This window comes from Alexandromys fortis, unplaced genomic scaffold (genome assembly GCF_014885135.2).
Source record: "Alexandromys fortis isolate MF-2015 unplaced genomic scaffold, M_Fortis_MF-2015_v1.1 scaffold_88, whole genome shotgun sequence".
Taxonomy (NCBI): Eukaryota; Metazoa; Chordata; class Mammalia; order Rodentia; family Cricetidae; genus Alexandromys; species Alexandromys fortis.
The window spans coordinates 3,341,245-3,369,061 of record NW_026067961.1 but is presented as its reverse complement, the minus strand read 5'-3'; the positions used below and the strand labels follow the sequence as shown (position 1 = coordinate 3,369,061).

At 42.9% G+C, this 27,817-nt stretch overlaps 1 protein-coding gene across 4 annotated transcripts in view; it reads right to left on the bottom strand.

The window, feature by feature from the left end:
* Positions 1–27,817, bottom strand: part of LOC126508206 (calmodulin-binding transcription activator 1-like) — a 90,273-nt gene that overhangs the window by 43,403 nt on the left and 19,053 nt on the right. For all 4 annotated transcript variants that reach the window (XR_007593751.1, XR_007593750.1, XR_007593752.1 and 1 more), the window contains exons 2-3: positions 19,015–19,084; positions 13,679–13,797 (exon numbers count right to left, since the gene is read on the bottom strand). Coding sequence is in view for 1 of the 4 variants with exons in the window: in XM_050153304.1 (XP_050009261.1) it covers positions 13,679–13,797; positions 19,015–19,084 (189 nt within the window). In the remaining 3 variants the exon portion in view is untranslated. The remainder of the gene's footprint in view (positions 1–13,678; positions 13,798–19,014; positions 19,085–27,817) is intronic.

Below are 27,817 nucleotides of genomic sequence, written 5' to 3'. Positions count from 1 at the left end.
GGTATGCCCCAGCAAGTAGGATCCCATCAAACCTGCTTAATAACAACAAAAAAGAAAAACTGAGGCAGGCATCAGGGGAAAGTGAGGGGAAGAACAAAGGACTGGGGGGAGGGGGGGACGGGACACAAGACATGACAGACAGCATGAAACAATCACCAGCACAAGCTGTGGCCAGACCACAGCTGCTCCAGGCTCCCTGAGGAGACTACTCTGGCCTCAAAGGCTAAGTCAACTACACATGGAATTATTAAGTGTCTGATGTGAGCAAGCAAAGGAGACAAGACACTGTGCTTCCCACTCATTCTGTCTCCATGTCACCATCTCTACAAGCTGTTTCAGTTCCTCTCTCTAAACTCATCACCCAGGTAATCTATTCCAACAGACTCAGAGAGGCCTTCCTTCTCACCCTCTCAGAGCCATCTGTGCCTCACACCTTCACTTCCCTCACTCCTCATCCCACTCCAACTTGCCTCTGTGTCAACAACACTCCGGCTGACACCATGTCACAAGGTCAATAAAAGCCTCCAGGAGGTCAAATCCTAGTGTAACTTCCTATCTGATTTTACTCAACTTCTTAAACTTATCTTTAGCTATGTCCTGTCCATATAATAATGCCACCCAGACAGCTACATATAATCCACAGCCTGTGCATATGCTAAATGGGAAAGTTAATCAGGTAGCAGGCAGAATTAAGGTTGCCAATAAACTCGCCTTACAACAGAGAAACTACTCCTGGGTTATCCAAGTGGGCTCAAAGTACTTGAGCTAGGACTGTGGCTTTCCCACAGGGCACTCGCCCAGCACAACCCCAGGACTGTGAGGAAGGAGAGAGGAAGACAGTGAAAGTAACAGGGGGGGGGGGGGGGGGGGGGGGGGGGGAGGACCCGGAGCACGGGGGGGGGGGGGGGGGGGGGGGGGGGGGGGGGGGGGGGGGGGGGGGGGGGGGGGGGGGGGGGAGCAGCAGTGTGACAGAGAAAGAAATGTGACTACAGAGGCAAGCTCTAGGTTGCTGACTTTGGTGATGGAAAAGGGGAGTCCGGAGCAGAGCTCAGCAACAGAACACTTGCCTGCCACACACAAGGCCCTAGGTCTGATCCCCAGCATGAAGGCAGAGTGGGGTCTGGAGAAAAGAGCCATAATCCAGGGAATGTGAACAACCTTCTAGAATGGTTCAGAAAGCAGAGTCTCATGAAAGATGTGTGACTGAACGAGCTAAGCCAATACCTTGCATACAGAGCCAGCTAATAATGACTGCGTTGCTTTAAGCCACTAAAATTGTGACAATCTGCTGCCAGAAGCAAACAAGAAACCCAGGTGCCTTTTCTTGAGGGGGAGGAGGGGAATGTTCTGAGACAGGGTCTCACTATATAGCCTTGGTTGGTAGAGATTTCTACGTAGACCAGGCAAGCCTCAAAGTCATAAACATCTACCTGCCTCCCAAATGTTGGAATTAAAGGTGTACACCACTAAGCTCATCTTTAGGCTCCCCTCTTGTCTTTTTCTTTCTTTGGAGGCTGTCTTAGAACTCACTCTGGAGACCAGGCTGGCCTCAAACTCAGAGATCTAATGTAGGATTCCCTCTGTATACTATGAATATGTTTTATTACCATTAGTTGAGAAAGAAGCTGCTTTGGCCTATGGCAGGGCAGAATAGAGCTAGGCAGAAAAAAATAAACTGAATGCAGGGAGAAAGAAGCCAGAGTCGGGCAGATGCCATGTAGCTGCCCAAGAAGCAAGATGTGAGGTATCAAGCCACAAGCCTTGTGGTAAAATATAAAAATAACAAATGGGTTAATTTAAGATGTAAGAGCTAGCTAGGAATATACCTAAGTTGTTGGTCAAACAGTGTTGTAATAAATATAGTTTCTGTGTGATTATTTGGGTCTGAGTGGATGGGAAACAAAAGGGCAGTCTCTGCCTTCTGTGTGCTGGAATTGAAGGCATGCACCACCCATGCTTAAACTTCCTTCTTGAAACACTCAGCTTCCACCTCAGCCCCTGCCCGGCTCGGCCTCTCCACTGGCTCCTCCTATGCCCTTCTCAGATACCTTTCACACTCAGAAGACCTTACTCAGTCTGCAGTTCTAAATATAGTGGTGGCTCTGCACCAACCATGGACCATTCTTGGCTTCTCCAGCTCCACCTCAGGACACACCTACTTCTCCAGTCTCCCATCTGTTAGAGGACCTCTAACATTCTGACCATCCCCAAAAGCCATGGAGCAAACACAGACAGTGAAAATAGACTCCATACACCTTCTGTCACTCACTCCCTCAAAGCTCCTCTTCCAAAGGCTGACCATTATTTAAAAATGGAACCAGATGGTCTATCCTGCCCACCTCACCTAGTTTATCCCCCTGAAGGACACTCTGCTCCAATCAACAGGGACTCTCTCACTGCTCCTCAAACAAGCACATCCCAGCCAAAAGCCTCTATTCATGATAGTCCCTCTTGCTAAGAATTTCTTCCCCCAGGCCCTCGGGCAGCTAGCCAGATCTCTCAGCTCACCAGGCCTTTCCTAAAGGCCTTTTCTATAACACACCCTCTAGACGCCCCCCCCCAAATGCTCACAACCTCAGTATCCTGTTCTCTCAGTAGTCTCTGAATCTCTTCCCTACTTGTTAATTCACACAGTGTGTCAGGAAGGCCCAAGAGAAGAGAGGCTTGTCTGTCTGGTGCCTTCAGCATTTCCAATCAGTGCCTGGTAAACAGCAGTACCTCAAAAACATTACTGAATACATAAATAATGATATGAATTCAAACATTAACATGCAATCAGTAAACACAATATTGTGAATGGCTGTCAAGAAAGGCCTAACATAGAACACAGAAAGAGAAGAACCAGGTCACAAAACTGCACATCTAACAACTAGCACAGAAAAGGTTTGAGTAGTGATTTTATTTCTGATGGTACAACTGTCTTCTAGGGGTACATCAGTAAGTAAGAAAAAGAAATCCCCTTTCTGAGGCTTCCAGTTCTAACCTGGCAAGTAGTCCTCTTCAAAGAGGCTCCTGTATTCTTACTTCATCCTCCCTTTTTCCCGCCTTCTGTAACTGGAGGGCCTAATGTGCAGTAGTGAGCCGATCTCAGGCCTGTGTCCCTCCTAAGAGCTTGCTGGTACCTGGGGTTTGGAAGTACTCTTAGCTCCTCTCCTCTACTTCAAGTTTTCCAAGGGTAGTTCTCATGGATCTTTTGATTGCTACTGGTAGCTTTAGTAGGTCAGGCAATCTAATTCAGGGTCAAGTTAGAGTAGCCTCTAAACAGCAACTCAGCAACTCATGCTGATAGGATCCTCATTCATTTATTCAGTAAGTAGTCGCTACACAAGCACTCAAGATCCATCTATGAGCACAGTAAAGATTCTTTAACCACCTAGAACTCCCAGTGCAGCAGAAGTAGAATCCAGAGTTAAAAGATGCAAGCTGGAGGCAGAAAGATAGTTCAATGGTTAAGAGCACTTGTTGCTCTTGCACTAGACCCAGTTTGCTTCCCAAAACTCACAACAACTATATCTAACTCCAGTTCCAAGGGATCTGATGGACTCTTCTGGCCATAAAATAAAGATGAATCTTTTTAAAAGTAAATGGTATAGTATATTAGATAATGGCAGATGCTAATTCAAAACACTTAAGTCTTACTAACCTCATTTATGAAGTAAAAACACACAGCAGGTTCTCTGAATTGCTTGAAGAATGGACTATTAAAACTTACTGGAAATTATCTTACTATAAAAATTTGGTTAATAATAATTAAAACATTTATCAGAAATGATTCTTAAATAACCAGTTAAAAAGCCTAAATTTTGTTCAACAATTTAAAAATGAAATTGTACCATTCACATTGGTAAGAATCTTATGATATCAGGAAAGGGGATCTGTCACCACACAGCTAAGGAGTGTCAGGAACATGGGAAATAACTATACTTGTCCTCAATCTTCCAGATCTTACTGTATTCCAAGCTATTTAATGTACTCTTCCTGAGAAATAGGAAGCAGGTGGCATTTTTCTGATCTTTCAACTTGTTCTTACCTTTAATAAAGACAGACATATGTAAGTGCTTTTTCTCCTATGTGCTATGGTCTATCCGAAGAAGTCCCTTGCAGCTTTCTGGATAAGAGCCCCACCTGGCAACAGCAAGCCTTCCTCTGGGGCAGCTTCAGGAAACAGCCTATCTTCCACCACAAAGAACAAGATGGGAGGCTCTCTCCACCCTTGGCCTTAGTCTTCTTCAGAGGAATACAAGATAACGTCCTCTCCTTTATCAGCGGTCTGTGTGCTACCTGCTCTTGCTATTCTCTGATCTCAAGTTCCTCTGCCCAACCGCTTCTCTTCCTTTGGGCACTACAGGTAGCTATCTCCACCTTCACCTACACAATCCTGCAGGGGAGGTATCTGTGGCCAAAACCTAGGCAGAATTTGAGTCCAGTTTCATTTCGCTCTCCATTCCTTTTACTGTAATTCTACAGGAGCTTGTGTGGGCAAAGGGGAAGGCTGACAGTTCCCCCACGTTTCCCCTTTTCTCCTCAAATAGAATTGCAAGCACCTTAAATTTTGCCGTTATTTCAATTCTCCATCTATCATGGGCCCCAACAGAGAGCATCTAAGTACAGACCTATGGTAATGCCTTTCTATCTAGAGGAAACCCCGATGTTCATCTCACTCTGACCCACCACAGCCCACACAGCGTTTTGCTGTTTGTTTCCTTTTTCTGGAGATGAGGTCTCAAGCCTCCATGGCCTCAAACTCTTCTTAGCTGAGGATGACCTCGAACTTCTAAATCCCCTGCTGCTCTCTCCGAGTACTGGCTTTAAGGCATGAGATTATGTGGCACTGGGTTCAAACCCAGGGTCTTGTTGGTGCCAGGCAAACACTAAGCAACTGAGCTTCATCCCAGACCCCACCTGCATTCCCAAAGCAAAAGGACTTCCATGTCTGTGCTGCTGACCCTTCTTGGCTGACTCTCTAGGAGCATCAACACTGGGAAACTTGAGTTATAGTTTAGGAGCTTTTAAAAAAAAAAAAAAAAAAACCTCAGCAGGGTTTCATAATTAGGAAGCATCTGGTAGGTTGGAGGCAGGGAGACAGGTCAGAAGGTAGGTTATGACATTTGGTTTCAGGTTTCTGCTGCCTTCGGCCTCATGGGCCAAACAGAGATACAAGAGTAGAAAAGGAGACTATCCTTTATGCTTTCCCCAAAAGATGTCAAACCATCAGAAGATGCCTCCATGAACCCTGATCCCACCACTCTTCCTTTAAAAGACCTTGCTATATAGAACAGTTAAGCTTTAAAACCGCATTTGGTATCATCCGTGTGCTTACTAAAGTAAGACTTGAGAAAGGTTCATCATGTTCCCTGTAGCCCAAGTTCCCCAAAATAAACCTGAGTGGGGTGGGAACAGCAAACCTGAGACTACAGTCAAGTCACACACACTTCTAGATTGAGCGTCTCCATCTGAATACAAGCAGGTGCTGCACAGACACTCCAGACATCTGGTAGACACCAGTGAGCCAGACCAGTCCATGCAGCTGAAGAACGCCAGCTTCTCCAGGCAGCCTTCCCTCTCCACCTCAGTGCACTGGTGTTGCTTCTCATCTGTGGAAATCACCAGCACCCGAAGTCATCTGGCTACTAAAGGATAAGACGTTTTAGTCCACTTTGCACAACATGGTTCTAAACTGCATGTAAATACTCTTCAGCCTTTTTCAAACTGAATTTGCTCTCTGGCAACAGTCCAGTAAGTTATGACCTGAATTAGAGGACAGTCTTTCCCATTTCATCTCCAATGCTAAACAGATACAGAAACTTAGAGGTAAGACCACAAACTCACGAGCCTGCCCTCTTCTAATGTGCTGATCCCACCAAGGCCAGAGGCTTGTGAAGGGATGAAAACATTCTGGACTTTGGATGTGGGGGTTACTGTACAAGTAACGGCACAGTTCACAAACAAAATTAAGGGATGATTAACAGTAAAAACAAATTGCAATCCAACAGCAGAGCTGTGCCCTGGCTTCCCTAACTCTCCCTGGACACCATCACCTCCAATGGGAGGAGGCCAAGCAGACCAACGTCTCACATGACACACCTGACCAGGAACAGAGCCAAAACGTGGGTGTCTCCTGCACCAGCCCTGCATCTGCACTGGGGCTCTTAGCTCAGACTCTGTGAAACGATTATCAGGGGTCTATGAGCTTGAAATGCTTCCCATCTTAATTTATCATCTGAAACAGTAACACCAATCACAGACATATTCCAACACAAAAAGTCATTGTTCAAGTCTATGGTTTGTGATTATATTTGTCCTGGCACCCAAGAGTGTCATTTAAATTCTTGTTGGACTAATGAGAAAAATCACAGAAGTGAATTTAAGACTAAATGACATATTTGTACTAGGGCCTGATGGACTTACAGAAATACTGTACAAAAACCAGTTCATCAATAAGGAAATAAGGTAGAACTGCAGGGCACAGGGCAGCACCACAGGCCAAGTTACAAAAAATGGAAAACAGTCCAACCCATTAAGACATTCAGCCCCTGCCGGGCGGTGGTGGCGCAAGCCTTTAATCCCAGCACTCGGGAGGCAGAGGCAGGCGGATCTCTGTGAGTTCGAGACCAGCCTGGTCTACAAGAGCTAGTTCCAGGACAGGCTCCAAAACCACAGAGAAACCCTGTCTCGAAAAACCAAAAAAAAAAAAAAAAAAAAAAGACATTCAGCCCCAAGAGACAGTTTTGTTTAGGCAAAGCATTATCCATCCCACCCATCAGCACTATCCGCATAAATTTTGTTGGTTATGAAATTTCTGTGAGTATCATGTATCTGAAACTATACTAACAGCAAAAACTACAATAAAAATCAACTGTAAAGGTGAGCTCCATAAATTACAGAATTTAGTTTTCTATGGATAGTTTTATCTATTTCATTCACTCAAGATGAGCACTACCGAGCAGTGGCTATGGGCCAGATGTTTTTCTAGGTGCTACTTCCTGAAGTAAGATTGTAGTAAGTAGCTAAGACCTAAACCGAGGGAACTTCCTACCTTTAATGAAGGTTCCCACCTCGGCATCTGCTCAGATTCTGAAAGTATTACCTTCTGCAGGTGAAACTGCCTCTCTTGCCAGTCCTCAAAGGCGACCCAGCCTGAAACGAGCAGTCTTCCTTGCTCACCCTCCTCGCCAGTGTTGCAATGTAACAGACCTTGTCTACTTCTGCCTCTGCAGCTGGGAGCCTACAGACTTAACAATAGGCGGCTCTCATCAGAGTGCTGAGAACTGTATTTAGCTCAACTGCCACACAATTATCAGGTTTAACTTGACATGTGATAGTATGTGCTGTGTTCAAAGACCAGACGGTGTCCCTCTTACAAACAGGCTCTGTTCCTGCTGCTCACATCTCCATTTCATGTTTTCATTTAACCAGAGCAGCTCACCCAGACTCAGAAACCAACGCCACTACCTCAGACCACAAAGCTACCCAAGACAAAACCTCCTTCAAAGGTAACTAACTTCCCAGGTCCTCAAAGCCAACCTATCGTCATAGCCTTCCCGACTAGAGCACTGTATGTTCCAGTTGAACTCACACTCAGGAAGCTACCAGAGTCTTAAATGTCTCCCAACACCGTGGTTTCAAACTTCATAGCTAACATTACATAATAGACCAGCAAAGCCAATCACTGACAACTAACTGCAGGCCTGAAACTGTAGCTTTTTAAAAATATGCAAAGAAAAAATTAAAAATACAAAAGTACTGAAAAATATATGCCTACACACAAAAACGATTATGGAAATTTTAAAAGTATAAAGCACTTTGCATTTAAAAGTGTAAATGAAATACAGTAATTCCCATGGTCTTATGGTCCATTTTTTAAAAAACTAAATACAAAAAGCCAGGAAAGGAGTTCACGATTTCACAGGGTCTCCTCCTATGAAAATATGATAGGTGCACTCGCATTTTCTCTAGTTGCCGACAGCTGGAAATGTATCATCTGAAGCTACACTGCTTGTTTCTACAACAGAAACTGTTGTTAACACTAAGATGCACCACAGGGCTAGAGATCTGGCTCAGTATTTAGAGAGCATTTACTGTTCTTCCAGAAACTTGGGGTGGATTCCCAGCACCACATGTTTACTCATAAACATACTTAATTAAATCCAGTTCCACGGGCTTTTCTGGCCTCCTCCAGGACCAGGGACACACATGGTACACACACACACACATACACATAATACATGCTAAACATTCATACATATAAAATAAATCTCTTTAATTCATCTTTTACAGAAAACCTTGAAGCTGACACCAACATGTGATGCCACTTTAGTAACTGAATAACAAAGAGGAACCATTTGCTTACTCTAGAAAAACTTTGTACCAAAAGAAGAAACAGAATATTAATAGTTCAAAAACAGTAGCATGGGCAAGTAACTTGAACATTTCATCACAAAAGGTTGCTGCATGAGTCTGTCTATGGAAGAATGCCATCTGAGACCGAGCTCCAAGCTTCGGGAATGCAGCAGTTATGTTCTAAGTCAATAGCTAATTGATGACTAAACCAAAGAAACTCCACACTGGACAACAGACCCAGAGCAGTAACCCTCAATTCTGAAGTAGTCATTTGCCATCAGAAATTTGCATTAGCATAGTTATTTCTTGCTCTGGGCTTCAAAAATATTAACTCAGGATGCAGAAACCTTGTAATAGCTCATCTAAAAAAAAATACCAATGACCACAGACAGATTTCCAGTAAAGTGCACACCCACCTGGGCAAGATGGGCATGCCTGTAATCCCAAACATATCCCAGTCCTGAGGCAGGAGGATCATGAGTTAAAAGCCAGCCTGGGCTAAGTAGCCCCTATCTTAAGTAGCAGAGTGATAAAATAAATGTGCTGTGCTCCTTGCATCCTCCATCCTGGAAATAAGAACCAGGCCTGGACACCAAGTTACACACAGGTATGGTTTCTATTGTCCATGTCCCTTCTTCACTTCTGGAGACTGCCATTACTCATCATTAAGAGGCAAAGTGTTCATGTGGTGGCACATGCCTGTAATTAAGGAGGCAGAGGCAGGACTGACAAACATGTGGAGCTGGCCTATATGACACAGCCAAGTACCAGGTCAGACAAGGCTTCACTACAAGATTCTGTCTCAAAACAAACACTTTTTAAAGAAGTCAATGAGATGACTTGGCAGGTAAAAGCACTTTGCCAGAAGCCCCAAGTTGTTCACCATCCTCCACACATGTGTCTACACGTACACATTCTCTCAAATAAACAAATAAATGAAATTTTAAGTATATTTAAAGAATGCAGGTATGGAAAGATGGCTCTGCCCACAAAATGCTTGCCACATTCAGCATGAGAACCTGACGTCAGTCCTTCAGCACACATATCAGAAGTTGGCATATATACATGCCTGTACTCCTAACACTGGTAAGGAAGAAAAAGAAGGGGCCTAGGGCTCATTGGCCAGTTAGTCTTGCAAGTTGGTGAGTTTCAGGTTCAGTGAGACACTCTGTCTCAAAAAGTAATGTGGAGAGAAACTGAGTAAGACATTGGGCATGTGCATGACCTCCACATACAGACATATACATGTGTGCAAGGACACACATACATACATACACACAAACATGTAATATGCACAATATCACACACTAAAGCAAAACTATTTTCCTAAGAAATGAATGGTACTAAAATAAAATCACCATGCAAGACACTATATACTTATAGTCAATCAATTCTATACAACAAAAAGATTAAAAGTCACTGAATAACTGCAAGATCTTGAGAAAGAGTCTAGTTGAAAAATGCCATCACCTGTAATCCCTGCACTTGGGACATTGAGGCAGGGTAGAATTCAAGATGCAGAGTTCAAGACCAGCCCAAGATACATGAGATCCTATCTCAAAAACAAGAAGAGGGGCTAGGGGAGAGAAGAACACTGAGAACAGAGGCGGAAGAAGGGGAATACATAATAATAACAACAAAGTAACAGTTCTTCAGGACAAAGCAGAAAAGAATGTAAGTTCCACCACCTGCAGAGGCTGCACACCCCACACACTTTTTTCAGCCTGAGGACCCTAAGAAAACTATTTAGCATCTCCCGTATGTCACATTTCCTTATCTATATATACTACAAGGGTAATCAAACAGCCTACTTCGTAGGGTTAATTCAAGGGCTAAGAGTATTCATGAAGAGGAACCCACAGTGCCTACCCTACAACCAACCATAGACACTGGCTTCCATGATTGCTACTGTAGCCATCAGCATAGATCCCTGGGAGGCCTCAGGTCTCAGGAGTACTTCTATCTACCCAAGAAAGCACAGTCTAAAGCTGATTTGCTTCTAGACACAACATTCCATTTCTTCTCAGTTGCAAATAACACTGAAGAAGGAAAGGAAATTATATAGCCCAATGGGTTAGGAAAAATTAAATAAACAAGGGAGGTGGCACACACATTTAATCCCAGCACCTGGAAGGCAGAGGCAGACAGAAATCCGAGTTTGAGACCAACCTGTCTACAGAGTTCCAGGGCAGTCTAAAGGGGGAAAAAAAAAAAAGAACAACATAAAGATAAAAGTGGCTGAACTAAGACAAGAATCACCTCATCAAAGTAACCTATAGCTTCATCAAACACTGAGATATGCACACATTACACACACAAGAAATGAAGCTAGGAAACAAACTTTACAGACCAAGAGCACTGCTGTGACTCCATCACTCAGCCCTTTCTCCCTATACTTCCGCATCTCTAAAAGGAAACACTGCTCACCTTACAGCATTATGAGACTTAGAAATAATTTGGGCTCAGTCCCTAGCAAATGGCAGCACCTGAGTAGAGACAGTTCTAACTCTCCAACACCACAGTATGAGACTGGGTTTTCTCAACACAAATGTTTAAAAGCAAGTCTGAGTAAATGAACTTCTCAGAAGTACAAATGAGTCAACTGGACCCAGGATTCAACTGTGAGGGGTGAGGGGAGACGATCAAGGTGGCTGAGGAGGACAGCTGCCATTTCTTGGGCAGCTCCAGTGTATGTCCTGTTTTGCACAAGCTGCACAGTGAGATGGGAACACAACTTCACCACACACTCAGCTGCTGTCAGACCATACACCTCCTCCAGGATAGAGCCTCTTGTTCCAGGAAGTGTGATCTTAAGAAATGTAGTCTTTGTACAAAAACCTTCTCAACAAGCCACCTGCTTCACATGGTTCTCAACCAGAACACAGTCATCTAGTCCACTCTCGAAGGAAAATGGACTCTTAACTGCGTACGACACTGACGGCACAGCACTCCATAAGCCTGCACAGGGATCATGGGCAAGGTAGACTGCCCAGGATTTTCCTCTCCTAGGAACACAAAGGCCCAGTGAGAGGTACATCCATCTAATACCATGAAGACAACAGGAGGAAGAGTTCAGGAAATGCCCAGTCAAACCAAGGAAGTGGACGCCTACAGAACCACATCGACTTCTTCCTCCCTGTGGTCCAAGCCAATCGTTAATAAAACAGGGACAGGTGTGGTCCCCACCTTCACACTGAGCAGCCCTCCAGTTCTTCTAAAGCCAAGAAACAAAGAGCGATGCCCACTCCAAACTGCAGGCCATCTTTCCACCCAGATTTCCTCAGTGTGGAGCTGACAAATCACTGCAAGAATGACAGCTCGAAAGGGCGCTGTCCATCAGCCATGCCACCTCCGCCTCCACCCCTTCAGCAACACACTCCCCTCTGTGCTTGCTGCTGCAGCAACACCTGCACAGAACACTCTACTTTTTCTCCTCTAGACCTGCAGTTTCATATTTCAGCTGTCTGAAAGGGGGTCAACAACAGTAACCCACAGCATGGGAGAAAACAGGGAGACTCCTTACTCTTTAATCACATCCTCTAAACACTGCTGTACATGGTGGCTCATGCCTGCGATACCTAAATTTGAAAACCTAAGGCAAGGGGTCCAAGAATGAGCTCAAGACCAGCCTGAGCTACATATCAAGACCTACTACTCATGCACACATAAAGTCCTCGATTGGCATTTTATAACAAAGCTAGTATGTTAGAAAGTAGAGCATGTAAATAATTTAGATTTAGAAGCAAATATACATGTGAAAGTTCCACAGCAAAATCAGTCACTCTCAGACTTGTGAGCCCACTATCAGTCTCTAACTTCACTAAACCACACTGACAATTTCTACTCCTTATGAAATGTAACTGGAGAGCATGTTTAGTTTAATGTGTTTGTGACAATTATAAACTAGAGCTAATTAAAGCATAAGAAAATGTTGTGTCAAAGCTCTGTCTCAGAGAGCATCAAAGAACACTGAGTTTCTGTGGAATTCCTAAGAGAATTCCTACAAAGTTTCCAAAGTTTACTGTACTGTTGACAAGTGAGATAGTCCACGACTAAGAAATTTTCAACATAGTTTCTGTTTTTCAGGTCTAAAACATAAATACTTAAGTAAAACATGCTGGTTAGAACTAGAAGGGGCTAAGCAAATACCGGCCATGATAAAGCTGCTGTCCACGGAGAGCAAGGACCACCCACATGAGTGAGTAAAACACATACTCAAAAGATCTACTCAGTTGAGACAAAGCTACGAAGCTTAAGGTTCCAGTGAGTATTTAAAACTGCAGCTTGTGAAGTGAAGAAATTCATCCATACAGCTTCCCACCACTCAAAACAAAGAGTCAAAATGAAGTCTCAACAGACATCACTGTTCCTTTTCAAGCCCTGCCAAATGGGAGGAAGGAGCTGTGCTTTAAGCTAACTTAGAAATAAAGAGTGAACCAACAACACAAATGGATTTATGCTAATGTGAGGTAACCAGTAGTCCCAGTCACGTGAGCCAAAGGAGACCATGACTGACAGGCACACACCCAGCTCTCACCACCACAGTAACTGTCATAATACACTGGAAATGGATAACATCCAATTTCTGCTACTACCCTACCTTAAATACCCAGATTTCAAGCTAAAACTTTAGACAACGAAACAACACACAATTTACCAAAAAAGGAAAAGTCTGCCCAAAAAGACAAACTTTCCTTCTATCTTCTCCATCAATCTACTCTTTACATGGGTGTCAAATGTGTGGCCTACATTCTGGCCTGCAGTCCTAACAGAAACCCTATTACTAAGGCAAACAGTCAATACTTGAAAGAAGCTCTCTCTCTCCAGATCAAAGGACTGATGAGCCTGTCCCCAGCTCTATATACCGCATCTCCAGCAACTGTTTTCTGTGAAGCACTGGGACTGCAGTCATCCACTTGAACAATACAGAACTCATGCTGAGATGCACAGGCAAATCAACCATCACACGCAAGGTGCTGCTTTAGTGGAGTCACGTGCAGTTTACCGCTCTTAACACAAGCCAAGCTAGCTTATGTCAATTTGAGATTAAGAATTCTTTTCAGCCAGGTGGTGGTGGCGCATACCTTTAATCCCAGCACAGGCAGAGGTATGTGAGTCTCTGAGTTCAAGGACGGCCTGGACTACAGGATAGTCAGGGCTACCCACAGAGAAAATCCTGTTTTTTATTGTTGTTGTTGATTTAAAATAAATTCTTTTCATTGACAATTTCCATGTTCAAGCTACTGAATTTGAAGCTAATATAAAGTAGCACTATGCAAAACATCCTAAAGAGTTCACCCATAAAATAATATGCCCTTAAGAATTGAAGTGTATCTACCTCATTAGTGTTCCAGCGGTGCCTCTCTTTGGGTAAACTTGAACATTTCGGCAGACATTCAAGCAGCTTTTTCGGTAAAAAGATTTTTACATGACTACTATTGCTGTTCCCATGATCATCTATAAAGAAGAAAACAGTAAGTTCAGAGAAAGAGAAAGTCTCCTTTAAGCACACTGACAATGTCAAAAGCAGCAGCTCTGCTTAGCGGCTGAGTTCAAGAACATAGTTCCTCACCTATACACTCTGGGATGGAGGCAGCAGGAATCTGCCTGTGGGGCTCTAAAACAGACTGAGCATCATAAGCAAGCAAAACAAAAAGCAAGCAAGCAGGAAGTGCCCCAGAGCCGCCCAAAATCAGATTGTTACTTTAAAGGCTCTTTCAGTGCTTTCAAGAAACACCGAAATTATAAAATGATTTAACCTCATGAAACCCAGAAACTGTTTATCAACCAAGTTAAACGTGTCATAGTTTTCAAGTTTGAAGAATTATAATTGCATGTGACTTTTATTCATAAACTAAACATGACTTTGTCTTCTATAATACAAAAGAGATTTTCCTTTCTAAAGGAAACAACAGATTCTTATAAGGATTTAAGACTGTGGTTAACTAACAGGTAATACAGAAGCTGGCCTTTCTAGGCTGCACCTTAACAATTCATCACTTTAATTAAGCTGATTTTCATGTACATGTCTGCAGAATTAATGCAGTCCATCAGATGTAACTGTCTAAATGAGTCACAGAACTCATTACTTCTAGCCCAGACAGCAAATCTGACTACCTGATGCTTCGTAGATCATTTCTTTAGATAGCATTTATTTCCATCATTTATTTACATATCATTTACTTTTCCACTCCTGTAAAGAAATCCCTCCCTTTCCCTGACTCCAAATTCCTTGCCATATGTGGCAAATTCCAGTCAGAGTTTCAAATTACCCACTTCAATTTTTTACGCTGAATGAAATCCCCAGACGACATGAGGGGCCATATACCTGAGTCCTGGGACAGCGTGTTACAAGGTTAGATTCAAGCTGCTCCACCACGGGCTCACCAATTTTCACAAGCACCCACCCAGAGTTACAGCCCACACCTGTCAGGGTTCTGCGCCCTTCTGCCTGTGTGACCTTGGGTAAGTTACTCAGTGTTTCCAGTTTTTCCACATCATGAATCAGAGAATTCGGGATCGTTTAATTCTCCCTCAAGTACAAATTTCTATAAAATTTAAGGTCCTTCAGCAACAGCATGCCTTACAAATCAGCAGCTTTACAGAGGTCCACAGGTACTGCTTAAATATGAAGTGAAATACAGCAATTATCTATCCAGTTATTTCTGTACTTCTAGTTAATACTGTCTTTTGAGGGATAAATAAAACAACAACAAAACTTTCCTAAGGTTACAAAATTCCCACCTGAACACTTCTCATCTGATTAACACATTTCTTCTTCTCTTGGAGAAGGACAGAAGTAAATATCAGGCACAAAAATAGTCTGAGAAAATCTACCACATCATGCAGAATGCTTTACAGGAATTAACTTGAGAGTCTTAGCCTACTAACTCTTTTTTGGTCCATGAACTACACAGCCAACTGAATTATAAACACAACTGTGCGAGTCTCCAGCAGTGAGAAACTGCTGACACTGCTCTTAGGAGATCCAAAATTACAAATTAATACCAAATTAAGATTAAACTTAAAAATATTGCTTAAAATCAAAAGGAAATCAACTAAGAAAAAGTTAATAGGACGTTCTGATTCATTGCTTACTATAAAGTCTTTATAATTACATATGCTCAGGGAAGCACATAGGTCAAAAAATTTAAAGTACAGAAGACAGAAACACATGAAGTTTTACCTTCCTGCTTTCTATCCAATGTGGTTTTATTTTCTCTTTAAAAGAAAAAGTGACATACACAATTTTGAAAGTAGAGGTGAAATGTGAACATCTATATTCTATTCAATATATAATGGGATATCTTTTACGAGAATAGCACTAGGCTAGTACTCAGTCGATGCAGAGATACCTTGTACATGAACAGCCATCTTCCTGAGAAAGCAATCTAAAGCAGAACAGAACATTAAACCCTAACTTCTGTTTCCATTTGTTGGTCATAACCCATGCTAACCTCCTGTCCCTTTAGCCTCTTTAAGAAACCTGGCTGCCAGCAGTAAAGTGAGAGTGAGAGGAAGAGAGAAACAGAGACGGAATGGAGTGTGTGTGATGTGTGTGAGAGAGTGGTGAGTGTGTGTGAGAGAGAGAAGGGTGAGTGTGTGTGTGAGAGAGAGAGAGAGTGGTGAGTGTGTGTGTGAGAGAGAGAGTGGTGAGTGTGTGTGAGAGAGAGAAGGGTGAGTGTGTGTGAGAGAGAGAGAGAGTGGTGAGTGTGTGTGTGAGAGAGAGTGGTGAGTGTGTGTGAGAGAGAGAAGGGTGAGTGTATGAGTGTGTGTGTGTGTCTGTGTGTGTGAGTGAGAGACAGACAGACAAACAGAATGGAGTGTGTATAATGTGTGAGAGAGAATGGTGTGTGTGAAATGTGTGCATGAGTACAAGACAATGTTGAATGTGTGTGAGGGAATGTTGTGTATGTGAGAGAGAGAACATCAAGTCTGTGTGAGACAGAATGTTATGTGTGTGAAAGAGAATACTGAGTGTATGAGTGTGTGCGTGTGTGTGTGTGTGTGTGTGTGTGTGAGAGAGAGAGAGAGAGAGAGAGAGAGAGAGAGAGAGAGAGAGAGAGAGAGAATATGTTTGTGTCCTTGTTCTCAATAATACAACTGCTTGAGGAAAAGCTTCAGGCTTTCAATTTCACTCTGACAGAAGAGACAATGGTGTGTGGACCCAAAGGCAAATGTTTTTAAAGACGAAAGCATAATGCTATGTGGGCACTATCTCAATCAAGGCTCCACCAGAGCTCGCTACAGAAGAGAGCTATGAAGCAGCCCTGCACAGTAACCCTATGTTCACAAGGTGAAAGGAAGAAAGGATTGCATGCCCGGCCAGCAAGTCCTCTTGCTCTGCTTTTCAAATGCATCATTTTCAGAATTTTAGGTTTATGCTGAACGGTAAGTCAGGTGCCCTTAAGAATCGTAATGATGGGTAAATGCCCTTCTCCCAACTTATGAAGAAGCAAGTTCAATGCTGGACAGAGTCAGAACTCAGAAAGTTTAATGCTAAACTCATACTCCATTCTTTAGGGCCAAGTTTAGCACAGTAACAGATTATTCACCTAAAATGCCCGGGTTCAGTTTCCAGCACCAGGGGAAAATAATCCAACTTCAGTATTAATGGTAAAGTATGGTAACTGAAAACTTTGTTCTTATGTTGGAAAAGAACTGTTCACAAAGTGATACTGCATAAAAATGTGTTTTTAATTAAAAGCTACTGTTTAATTTTTTAGAATAGCTGTAAAATGATTAAAGAACCGAACATATGTGCCAGTTTTAAAATGCCAGTAATAGTATCTTAACACTAAAACTAAGGTATAAACTGGTTTCAACTGCACCTCCATATTCAACCCAAACAGTTAAACTCTGACACTGCAAAGTGGGAATGTCAACTAAATGACAGGCAAGCATTTCATTATCGTTATCTAGCAAAATACATGATACATGACTTCACAATATAATTTCCTAACCTACCTCACAATAAAAACTGGTGGGGCTCTTGAAATTGACAGATGATGTGCTTGGCTGACAGCTATAATTCTAGAGAATGAGCCATCCTTCCTAGTCAACCTTCAAATATTTTCAAAATGATAATTTCAGAGTCATAGTGTAATTTAGTTAGATCTTTCTAAAATGTATAAAAATGTTCACTCAGCTAACTAGAGTCTAACTTTCAGTTTTGTTTCTAAAATTGAGATTCACATTGCCAAATCTTTGACTCAAACACAAAGAAATGCATTTGGCATGTTTCTGGGGTGCTCGAATTTCTGCAAGCTAAGTCCTAAGTATATTAACTAAACTAGTCTGATAAGGATACCTCCACTGTCTTTCCCTTTGCAATAAAAATATAACAGTTTGGGCCTATGAACAAGGAGAACACCCTGACTTAGGTGAGGGATGGTGACTCGTCCATCTCTGGACCTCTAGAAAGACCACCACACCGGCTCCGCTGCAGCAGCAAGTCCATCGGCTAACTCTCCCGGGGCATGTGATCAACAGCGTGAAGAGGAAAAACTAAACAGCAGTTCCAGTTCCACACTTTTCTGCTTGGCTCTAATTATGATGTGCTTAGATTTAATTAGTGGGATCAGAACTAGCTCAGGGAAAGGAGCACACACTGGTGTGTTCCAGGCAGCACAGCACTCATAGCAAAGCACTGCCGTGACCAACCTAAGACCTTCCGATTCCTGTCCCAAACACTGTCAGAACAGATGCTGTTCTCTTCCAGTCTAAGAAGGAAATGAAACCCAACGTAATTCTTCAAATGGAGTTTTAGTGATTAAAGCAGTTAATAATTTTAAGTAGCAAAGCCTGAATAGTTTTGTTATTTAACAACCTCTCTTTCCTCTCTTTGTGGAGTTGTATAAATACCACTCTCACCCTTCCTAGTCTTAGGTGGCCCAGAATTACTGTTTTCTTCTCCATTGTGTTATTGCATCATAACCCAGGTTCTATGAACTCCTATTCACTCTACAGTTACATTTCAATATAAAATATGGGACAGGAACAGAAAAAGAAGAGGCACCAAAGACTTGGGCTGCATTCACCTAGGCTTTGGGCACACTCCTGTACTTTATTTCACTCAACTCCAACTTCAGCAACAGGTGCTTAGGTTTCTATTACTGATTGGAGGAGACATTCATGGAGGTCTATTGTAACACACCAGGTACCCAAGAAGGACTATTTACTGGGTTCTCTTGTTTAATCCTCATGAGAAAATGTGACGCTTTAATTACCACCACCTCCACCCCAGCTCTGCAAATAAGGAACTTGAGGGTTCAGACTAATTTAGCCAAGATCCACTGTTACAAGTAGAACTGGGATTCAAAAATAATCTTTGGTTCCCACAGAACACCAGCTAGTCCTACTCTGTATCATCCAGATGTACTACTGGACTCCACAGTTAAGGAAGTGCTGTATTAATACAACATTTGCAGGGGCTGTGACCTTTCTGTATGGCTGGATCCGTCGCTTTAAATCCTCACAGAAGGCTCATGAGGAGAGCATTATTTGTGTTGCCTAAAAGGATTAAGTAACTCATCTAAGATCACACAGCAGCAAAAGGCAGAAGCCCAGCTTCCTAAGTTCTGGTACAGGGCTGTTTTCACCACACTAGGGAAGGAGTTATTCTGGCTGCCAAGCCCACCCATTCCTGAAAGTCAAAAGCTTTTCAAATCCTACCTTCTATAGGTGGCACGGTGTTGAGAACACAGTAGGTGCTAGTTCCGCAGAATACACTTTGGGAAACGCTCTAAGGAAACAGAAAATAAAATGTAAAACTAATCTTTGAAAGAGACATATACTGGCTCTTCTGTGATATTCCTGCTGAAGATGCAAAACCTGAATCTAACCATGAGGAAACATCAGATAAATCCAAACATGGGCATTCCACAAAACGACTGGCCTGGGATCTTTCATGTCAAGGCTTTGCAGTTGAGAAAGACTAAGAGCCACTGACAGCCATCTGTGACCAAGGAGAATGAAGTGGCTACTGAACATGCACCAGAGTTCTGACTGAATGATCTTTAACAATAGTCAAAAGTGAAACAGGATTTGGGGATTGGATGTTAGAAATGCCTCAATGATAATTTCCAGGCTGTGACTACTGTAGTCAGGGAAGACAACACAATACAGCATTTAAAAGTGACGAAGACGGCATCTGATCTACAAAGAGCTGAGGTAACAGTGCTTTGCACTGTAGGCTTGGGAGCATTTCCAAATATAAGACACACGTGGAAGCATGAGAACATGCAATACCATGTGGTTTTTATTAGAGCACAAATGTGCTGTGCACAGAATAAACATCCACCTGTGTGGTTTTTAATAGAGTACACATGTGTTGTGCACAGAAAAAACATATAAGAAGCAATATCCATGGCATCCTCATCTGCAGTCAGTATCAACATTAACCATGTTCCAGCAACACAGCCAACATCTCATTCATACAAAAGATTCAACTGAAAACGCCCCATTTATACAAGAGACTCAACTGAAAACACCCCATTCATACAAGAGACTCAGCTGAGTGCCAAACAGCATTATGTAGAAGAACAAGAGGAGGAAGTCAGAAGATATGGACTCTGCTCTCAAGTCACTTCATTCAAGGAAACCAAGTTTTCATATAAAAACCTATACTCTTTTAAAAGAGAAAAATATTTGGATCTCTCCAGTCAATTATTTTTAGTCCTAAGAATGACTTCTTGTTTAGCTGTAATACTGATACTTTAGACTACTGATTATTTATTATAAACCACTTATTTTTACACTTGGAAAAAAAACAAAGACCGTTTCAAGGTCAACAGTTGAAGTGCAAAGACTCCAGTTCTGTCACTTACTAGCTGTCCTTGGGAAGCAACTGAGCCTCCGCGTCACCACAGATAGGCAAGATGGCACTCTATGATGCCTTCCCCTCTGGGGTTTCCTCCAAAGAGAATCCAACCACCACACTACCGTCAGCAAACACCACTGTTACTATAGTAACAAGGACAATCTTTAATAATTTCAACATTTTCTAAGAGCAAAAAAGCTGCCGGACTAAACTTCCATGAATTTTTCCTTTTCCTCTCCCTTCCTGCTGGGTGACCCGGATCCTCAGACATAAATACAACAGAGCTTTCCCATAACACAACTCCTACACCCAGAGTAGCTATTGACTCCTTAATTCTTCTCCAGTGTCTGGAGACCTCCCCATCCACTCTAACATCTACCAGCTTCCAAGGAAGCCTACTAGCCACACTAAAGGCTCATTTTCTGCCTATTACCAAAAAAAAAAAAAAATTAGCATTAAAGGTAATAGTTACTTAGCATATCTTAACAGTCTCAAAAGTTTTTAAATCACTAATGTTTGACAAGACACACTAACATAAATGGCCTTACAAACAATGGGGTTTTCACACCTATCTTCCTAATCTGATAGTTAAGTTAGTGGTAAAACATCCCAAATGGCAACACAGAACTCAAGACACTTTGGACAGAACTCAACTAAATCTCCTCCACAGCACTGGCTTTATTAAGGCTCCCAGTTGATTTAAGCTTAAAAACTTTATAAATAACCTCAAACCACCCCCAGGTTCTCAAAGCAGATAAACCATGGCACAAGACAATGGGAACAACAGCCACCTTGCCTAGACTCTCGTGTGCCAGGCCCTGCTCAAGAGACTTTCACAGGATCACTTGTGTGCCAGTCATCTCCAGATGCCTCTCTGCAACAGTGCAGTGGCTTGGCCAAAGGAAAGAGTGCTGGTCCCAAGTTCTGCCAAGCTGGAGCCATCCTTCTTGGTTCTCCTACTCAGTGCAGACACGTCAGGACAGATAAACCCCAAAAGGACAGTACTACGGCATAGAAAAGCAGACATATGAGTCCAAGTACTCCCACAGCAGTGTGTCCTGCTGCTCCACAGAGCTGACAAGCCTTCAGAAAGCCTTTGGCCCCATGATCAGGCAACCCTGGAGATAGATGTAGGGATCAGAAACTGCCTATTCCTCCCACAGCACACACCTCTTTTTACCTCTTTCATTTGGTCTACAAATGGCAAAGAAGCACATGCCACGTGCCAGACAGTCAGCGGAGACCCACAATAAACAAGGCATCCTGTCTCAAGGGACATTCTAGAAGGTAAGGTAAACTGACCCTAAGTGAGGTAGATCATCATGGTACATGCACACTATTGTAAAAAGCCTGAAAGGACTGTTCTCCACAGCTCCTGACTGTGTCACTTTGGGAGTGTAAAGTGAGTGCTTGGTGACAATCATAGAGAAACCTGAATTCCATTTTAACCAAACCAATGGGTCTTGGCTACAGGTGTCAACTTGGAAAATTTTAAAAATCTGATGCCAAGGATGCAATTCTAATTAATGAAGGCAGAATATCAAATCTAACTATCTTTTGTGCAGATTCACAAATGACTCCACAGTGGGAAATAAACAGCTGGGTGACTCTGGGCAACCATTCTAACTTTCTGTTTCTTCAAGTCAAATGGAGGGTGACCTTGAACAAGACTTCTACTTTCCCTTCACACTGGTAATCTCAGGGCCTTGCTCAGCCTGAATTCTGATTCATGGGTCTCTATGGAGCCAGAAATCCTTCTCTAACAAGCCCCATAAGACACCAATGTTGTGATTCAGGCCACACCTTGACCATCAGGAATCAGATAAACAACTTCAGAGATTAGGATTTAGAATTTAGATCTTCCAGCCCTGGTACTCCTCAACTTCCTAATTCTACGAACTAAAAATGTGCTGTAAGGACTTTGAGAATCTTTTAAAACTACGCCAGAATATGCAATCAAGCGGCACAGTATCTGCTAAGAGGAGCAATGCCTGCAGAAGCTACACTGCGTTAGGTGAGGAGGCAGTCCTGAAAAAATGTAGTAAGAACATGAGACACAGTTGTTTTAGGGTTGAAATGACAGCTGTGCAGATACAGAACTACAATGCAGGAATAAGAACAGGGCAGGAACCGCGCCCTCACCGCGTCTTTTCACAGAGCCTAGGTCAGGATGCCATACACTTCTGCCATATGCGCACATAGTCCCTAGATGAATTAATAAAGTAAAACACTATACAGTAAATGACTAAAGGCCTTGAGAGAGAAAGTGACAGGAGGAAAGCTCTTCACAGCTGCTGCAGTAAACATCGAGAATGTCAAAACTAGCTAAGGGGCCACAGAGCTTATTAAATCAAAGGAGAAAGCAGCTATATTAAATGTGGTAAGCCACTGTCCCAATTACAAGCAATACATTAAACATTTTTGTCACCTGCTCTATCAAGACTTGGACTGGGGCTGGAGAGGTGGCTCAGAGGTTAAGAGCACTGACTGTTCTTCCAAAGGTCCTGAGTTCAATTCCCAGCAACCACATGGTGGCTCACAACCATCTGTACGGAGATCTGGTGCCCTGCTCTGGCGTGCGGGCATACATCGAGGCAGAATGTTGTATACATAATAAATAAATAAATAAATAAATCTTTAAAAAAAAAAAAAGACTTGGACTGATTCTTGAAAACTCAGTCACTACATATAAGTGATCAGATTAAAGAGAGTAACAGCTAGCACCTCACCAGTCTCACAGAGCAGTAGGCATAGTATCTCATGAGTAAGGCAAAGTAAGTTATAAACTATATGTTAATAAGCTCAAGCACCATCAATATCTATATTACCACATGCCAAAGTCCCGAACAAGTGTCCCTGTGTCCCTCATCTCCAAGCAGCAGCTCTGGCATCAATTTCCTTCTATTCGATGGCAGGGATTTCCTGGGTCTCTAAGCTCTTCTGCACTGATGATGTGGGAGTGTCATATATCAATCTGTTGATTTCATTGGTTAAGTAATAAACACACTGCTTGGCCTCATAGGTTAAAGCATTGGTGGGAGGAGTAAACAGTATAGAATTCTGGGCAGAAGAGGAAGTGAGGTCAGACTCTGCTCTGCTCCCGGAGAGACCCAACAGTTCTGCTCTCTGGAGCAGAGACACCAGGATGGACGGAGGCTGGACTCTTCCCGGTAAGCGCACCTTGGGGTGCTTACAAACAATCATTAGAAATGGGCTAGTCCAGGTGCGAGAATTAGCCTGTAAGGGCTAGAGTTCATGGGCCAAGCAGTTCTTAAATGAATACAGTTTGTGTGTTGTTATTTCGGGCATGAGCTAGCCAAGCGGCCAGGGTGTTGGGGAGGCAGCCCCGCCGCCGTTCTTATTTCAACACACTGAGACAGATGAGATGGTAGACTCATGCCCAGACACTCTAGGAGTCAGGCCAGAAGAGGCTCACTCTCCTGCTCTCACTCTACTGGTGAGAACGGACCACAAAGTCATTCCTGACTGCAGCAGAGAAAGCCAAAGAAAAGCAACAGGCTTAGGACCCACTAGCAATCTCAGAATAATGCCATCTGTAAACTGCCTTTAATTGCAGAAGACTCGTTCCTTTCAGAAACGTCTTCAAACTAACCTAAAATGCCACCTTTAATCCCTAGGTCATTCTCCATCTAAAGCCAATCCAGCAGTTTTTCTTCCCTGATAAACATTTTCTAACTCCTCAAAATCTGATTGTGTATCAAGGGCAGCGCTGAAGAGATTTCTGTCTAGCCTCTTCATTCCATTATCTGCAGTGCTTCATTCAAAGTCTGCCACATAAAAGAAGTTCGGGTATTTCTGGCATTTACAAATGATCACCATTGCCAAGAGTTCAAGGAAAGGAAAGCACAATGCCCTGGGCTTTCCTCAAGGCCTCCTCCTCGGCTAACGCAGCCCTGCCATACCATACTCTGCAGTTACCAGACACTGCTCTGAGATGCGGGCTCTTGGCTCCTGTCCCACACAGCAGAAGATCAGTACCAGGAAGTCTCAGTCCAGCAATGCTGTGGGTATTTTTTAGAAGAAGTCGTATCTCTTTATTTATTCTAGAAACTGGGCAAAATGAATTGTCACAGACACTAAGAGCCAATATATTAAAAATTTTTGGCTATAATACAAGCCTGCTAAATAAGAAAGTACAAGGTCTGTCAAAAGACACACTTCAGAGGCACTCCATGAAATCAGGTTAATGACATCTGAGACTGAGAACCAACACAAGACACTTTGTCCTTTTCCTGAACTACAAAGGTCATTGGGGGGAGGGGTCCTGTACATACAATAGAACAAAAATACTTTGAGCTCATCTATCTCACCACCTTTCACAAAATCTGAAATACCCTAAGGGCTATGGTCTACAGAACCCTCACAACACCCTGGAAGGGCAGAGAAAAAAAAAAAACCAAGGCAAACACCTGCACGGAAAGGGGCCAGTCTAGATGACAGCTCTTCCCTTCCTTCAGCAAGCAAAATAAACCAATGCGAACCAGCTGCTAAGGGAGCTGGAGAACTGAAGACAGGCTCTCCAACAGAGTTTGGTTCAAAGGCAAGCAAGTGTTTTGGACAGACCACAACAAAGCTGCAATCCTAAGCAGTTTCTCAGAACTAGTTTTTGAATGCATCCAGACTGATTCACCATAACCAAAGATGTGGGTAGGTTATAAACTGGCCTCAGAATTGGGGGGGGGGGGGGATTTATAGATATGATTCATACTATTGTTATAATTTTTGTAAGTTTAACATATTCAACAGTCTGAAAACAATCCAATGTTTAATAAATGTCTTCACTTGTACAAATACTCCAAAGGAACATTCTGAAAACAGTCATGTAAGATCTAAATTGACCCTGTGTTAGTGATACCTGTAAATGCCTCAGAGACGGAGTGAAACATGAACAGAATCATCCAGGCCCTCCACCTAACACCACATCATGTCACAAGTGTCATCTCACATGAATCTTAAATTTAATCCTACTGGTAGCAGCAGACATATGGCCATTCTAGAAAAAGGACAAGAGCAAGTCTGGGCACTTGACTTGATCACTGGCGGGGAGACAAGCTCCCTGTACAACTCCTCACCTTCAAGAACTTGGGAATGCTGCCCCACCAAGCAAGTTCCCAGAGTAGGAGTAGGAAAAGTAAACAGGCTAAAGCAAGGCAATCCTCAGTGCAAATCTTGTCTAAAGATCTTCAGGACTGGGGCTGGAGAGATGGCTCAGTGGTTAAGAGCATTGCCTGCTCTTCCAAAGGTCCTGAGTTAATTCCCAGCAACCACATGGTGGCTCACAACCATCTGTAATGAGATCTGGTGCCCTCTTCTGGCCTGCAGGCATACACGCAGATAGAATATTGTATACATAATAAATAAATAAATAAATAAATAAATAAATAAATAAATAAATAAATAGGTAGATAGATAGATAAATAAATAGATAAATAAATATTAAAAGGATAATTTAAAAAAAAGATCTTCAGGACTTTTCAAGCATTTTCTGGATTATGAACCTTACCATTCATCACCTATCACTACAGCCCTAAAACTAAATCTAAAGGGAAAAAAATGACACTGTTTCCACAAAAGCAATGAGACACAGACCAGGACAATGGCAACATGCCTGCCCTAACCCCAGCAGGAGCATAGAAGCAAGGAGCCTCAATGTGAATACAGCAGAGCTAGGAAGGTCCATGTGCATCACCTCACCTTTTTTACTGAGAAAAGTGGCTTTAGACCCACATTCCTAGCATGGCTACCACTAAACTACTCAGAGTTCTAACAAGCTTAGTTTTCAGACTGCCAAGCCCTGGGAAGATCAGAGGCAACAGATCCAAAGGGAAGAAAGCAGTGCTAAAATCCTACACATACACAGAAGCAAGAGTGGTGGGACAGCAAGGACAAGTTTTGTTGGTTTGTTTTTTAAAACAATAAAAATTGGACACAAGGTTTAGAAAGGTGCAGCAGCTTGGGCTCATCTGCTATAAAAGCAAATGTTCCACTCACAGCCCCAAAATAGCACAATGTTAGACACAGCCCAGTTCCACAACTTACATACAACACAATGAAACCAAGTTAGCAGAGAAAATGCCATTAAATCCCATGCATGCTATGTATTATCAGGGCAAAAGAGCAGTCTTGTCCCTTTGTTTGTGTGACATATAAAATACATCCAAATGGATTGACTCTTCTCATTCTCAACAACATCCTGATACAGATGGAGGAAGACACCTGCACTGGCCAGTGACCTCAGGTATACAAGTCTACTTTAGCAAGGGAGAGGATCAGGGTCAGTTACAAGACAGCAATGCTAATGACATGAAATGGGATATATGTATGTCCCTAGTGCAGTGATACAGGTACCTGAAAAGCATGATACATGGTCACATCTTAATCTTCATCTGCAAAATCTCTTTCAAACTTCCCATCACTCCAAGTTCTCATTCTACCACCTGCATCCAAAGGACCTCCACTTGAAGCACTAATGTCTCCTAGTCACACTATCCCTCCCTCCTATTGTAGGGCATAAACTTCAAGACGGACCTACTACAATTCCCACTCTGATGTTGACATCTTCATACAGTCTTAAGCCTTGAGTGTGGGTGTACTTGCTTTACACCAGTACGGCTTTCATTTCCTGGGTGAAACAGATTGTGACTTCTATCATCTTGCTACCCAGCTCTTCTTCATTGGCTGGTAGAGGAAAATGCCAAGTGGGAGAGGCTCATTAACAGGAATGAGGGTAGCCTCCCACTAAGTGAATCCTTAGATGACCCTGGGAGCTTGGAAGCTGATCCTTCCCCATGAGAGCCCAGCCCTGACTAACACCGAAATGGCTGATAGGTTCATGAGGCCCTAGGCACCACTTAGCCACACCCTTCTGAACTTCAGACCCACAAAGAACCTTAGGGTAATAGCTGTCATGTTCTAAGCGGCAGTTTGTGGTCATGTTTTACAGCACCAGTAGATTAACTCTACGGCCACAGCCCAACAGGTACGGCTGCCCCGTTTTTGTTTATCTCCTTAAACAATCATTTCACTATCATTTCCTTGGATAATCTGCATTCACCACCAAAATTCATTTTTTTAAATGAGTGTTTGGCCCTCAGTTGAATCTGTGCACCACTTATGTGCCTGATGCATTCAGAGCCTAAAAAAGGTGTCAGATTCCTGGAACTGGCATTTCAGAAGGCTGTGGCCTGTCTACCGTATAGGTATTGAGAAACACCTGGGTCCTCTACAAGCGCAGCCAGTGCTCTTAACCACTGAACCACCTCTCCAGCCCTGCCACTAAAATTCTCCAAAGAATCACTCTCCTGTCTCTACTCCTCTCTTCTCTTCTGCTGACAGCAGCATGACAACCATGACCCATTCCCAAGCCTCATACACAGTGACCGCGCTTTCTGGGCAGCTGTCTCTCTGGCCATTCATTCCTAGTCTCTGTTTATTCTCTTCCCCTTTCTACCCTCAAATGCCTTCTCTTTCCCCATGGCAACCTCAAGCACTACACAGAGTTTTCCTAATTCTTTTGCAATCATTCACTCTATCCAATCAAATTGCAGCTACTGCTCTGCATGGAGGGACTCAACACTGAATCAGTCCAGCAAGGCTATGGCTTCTATGGAGTTTATGATTCCACAGAAACCTCCA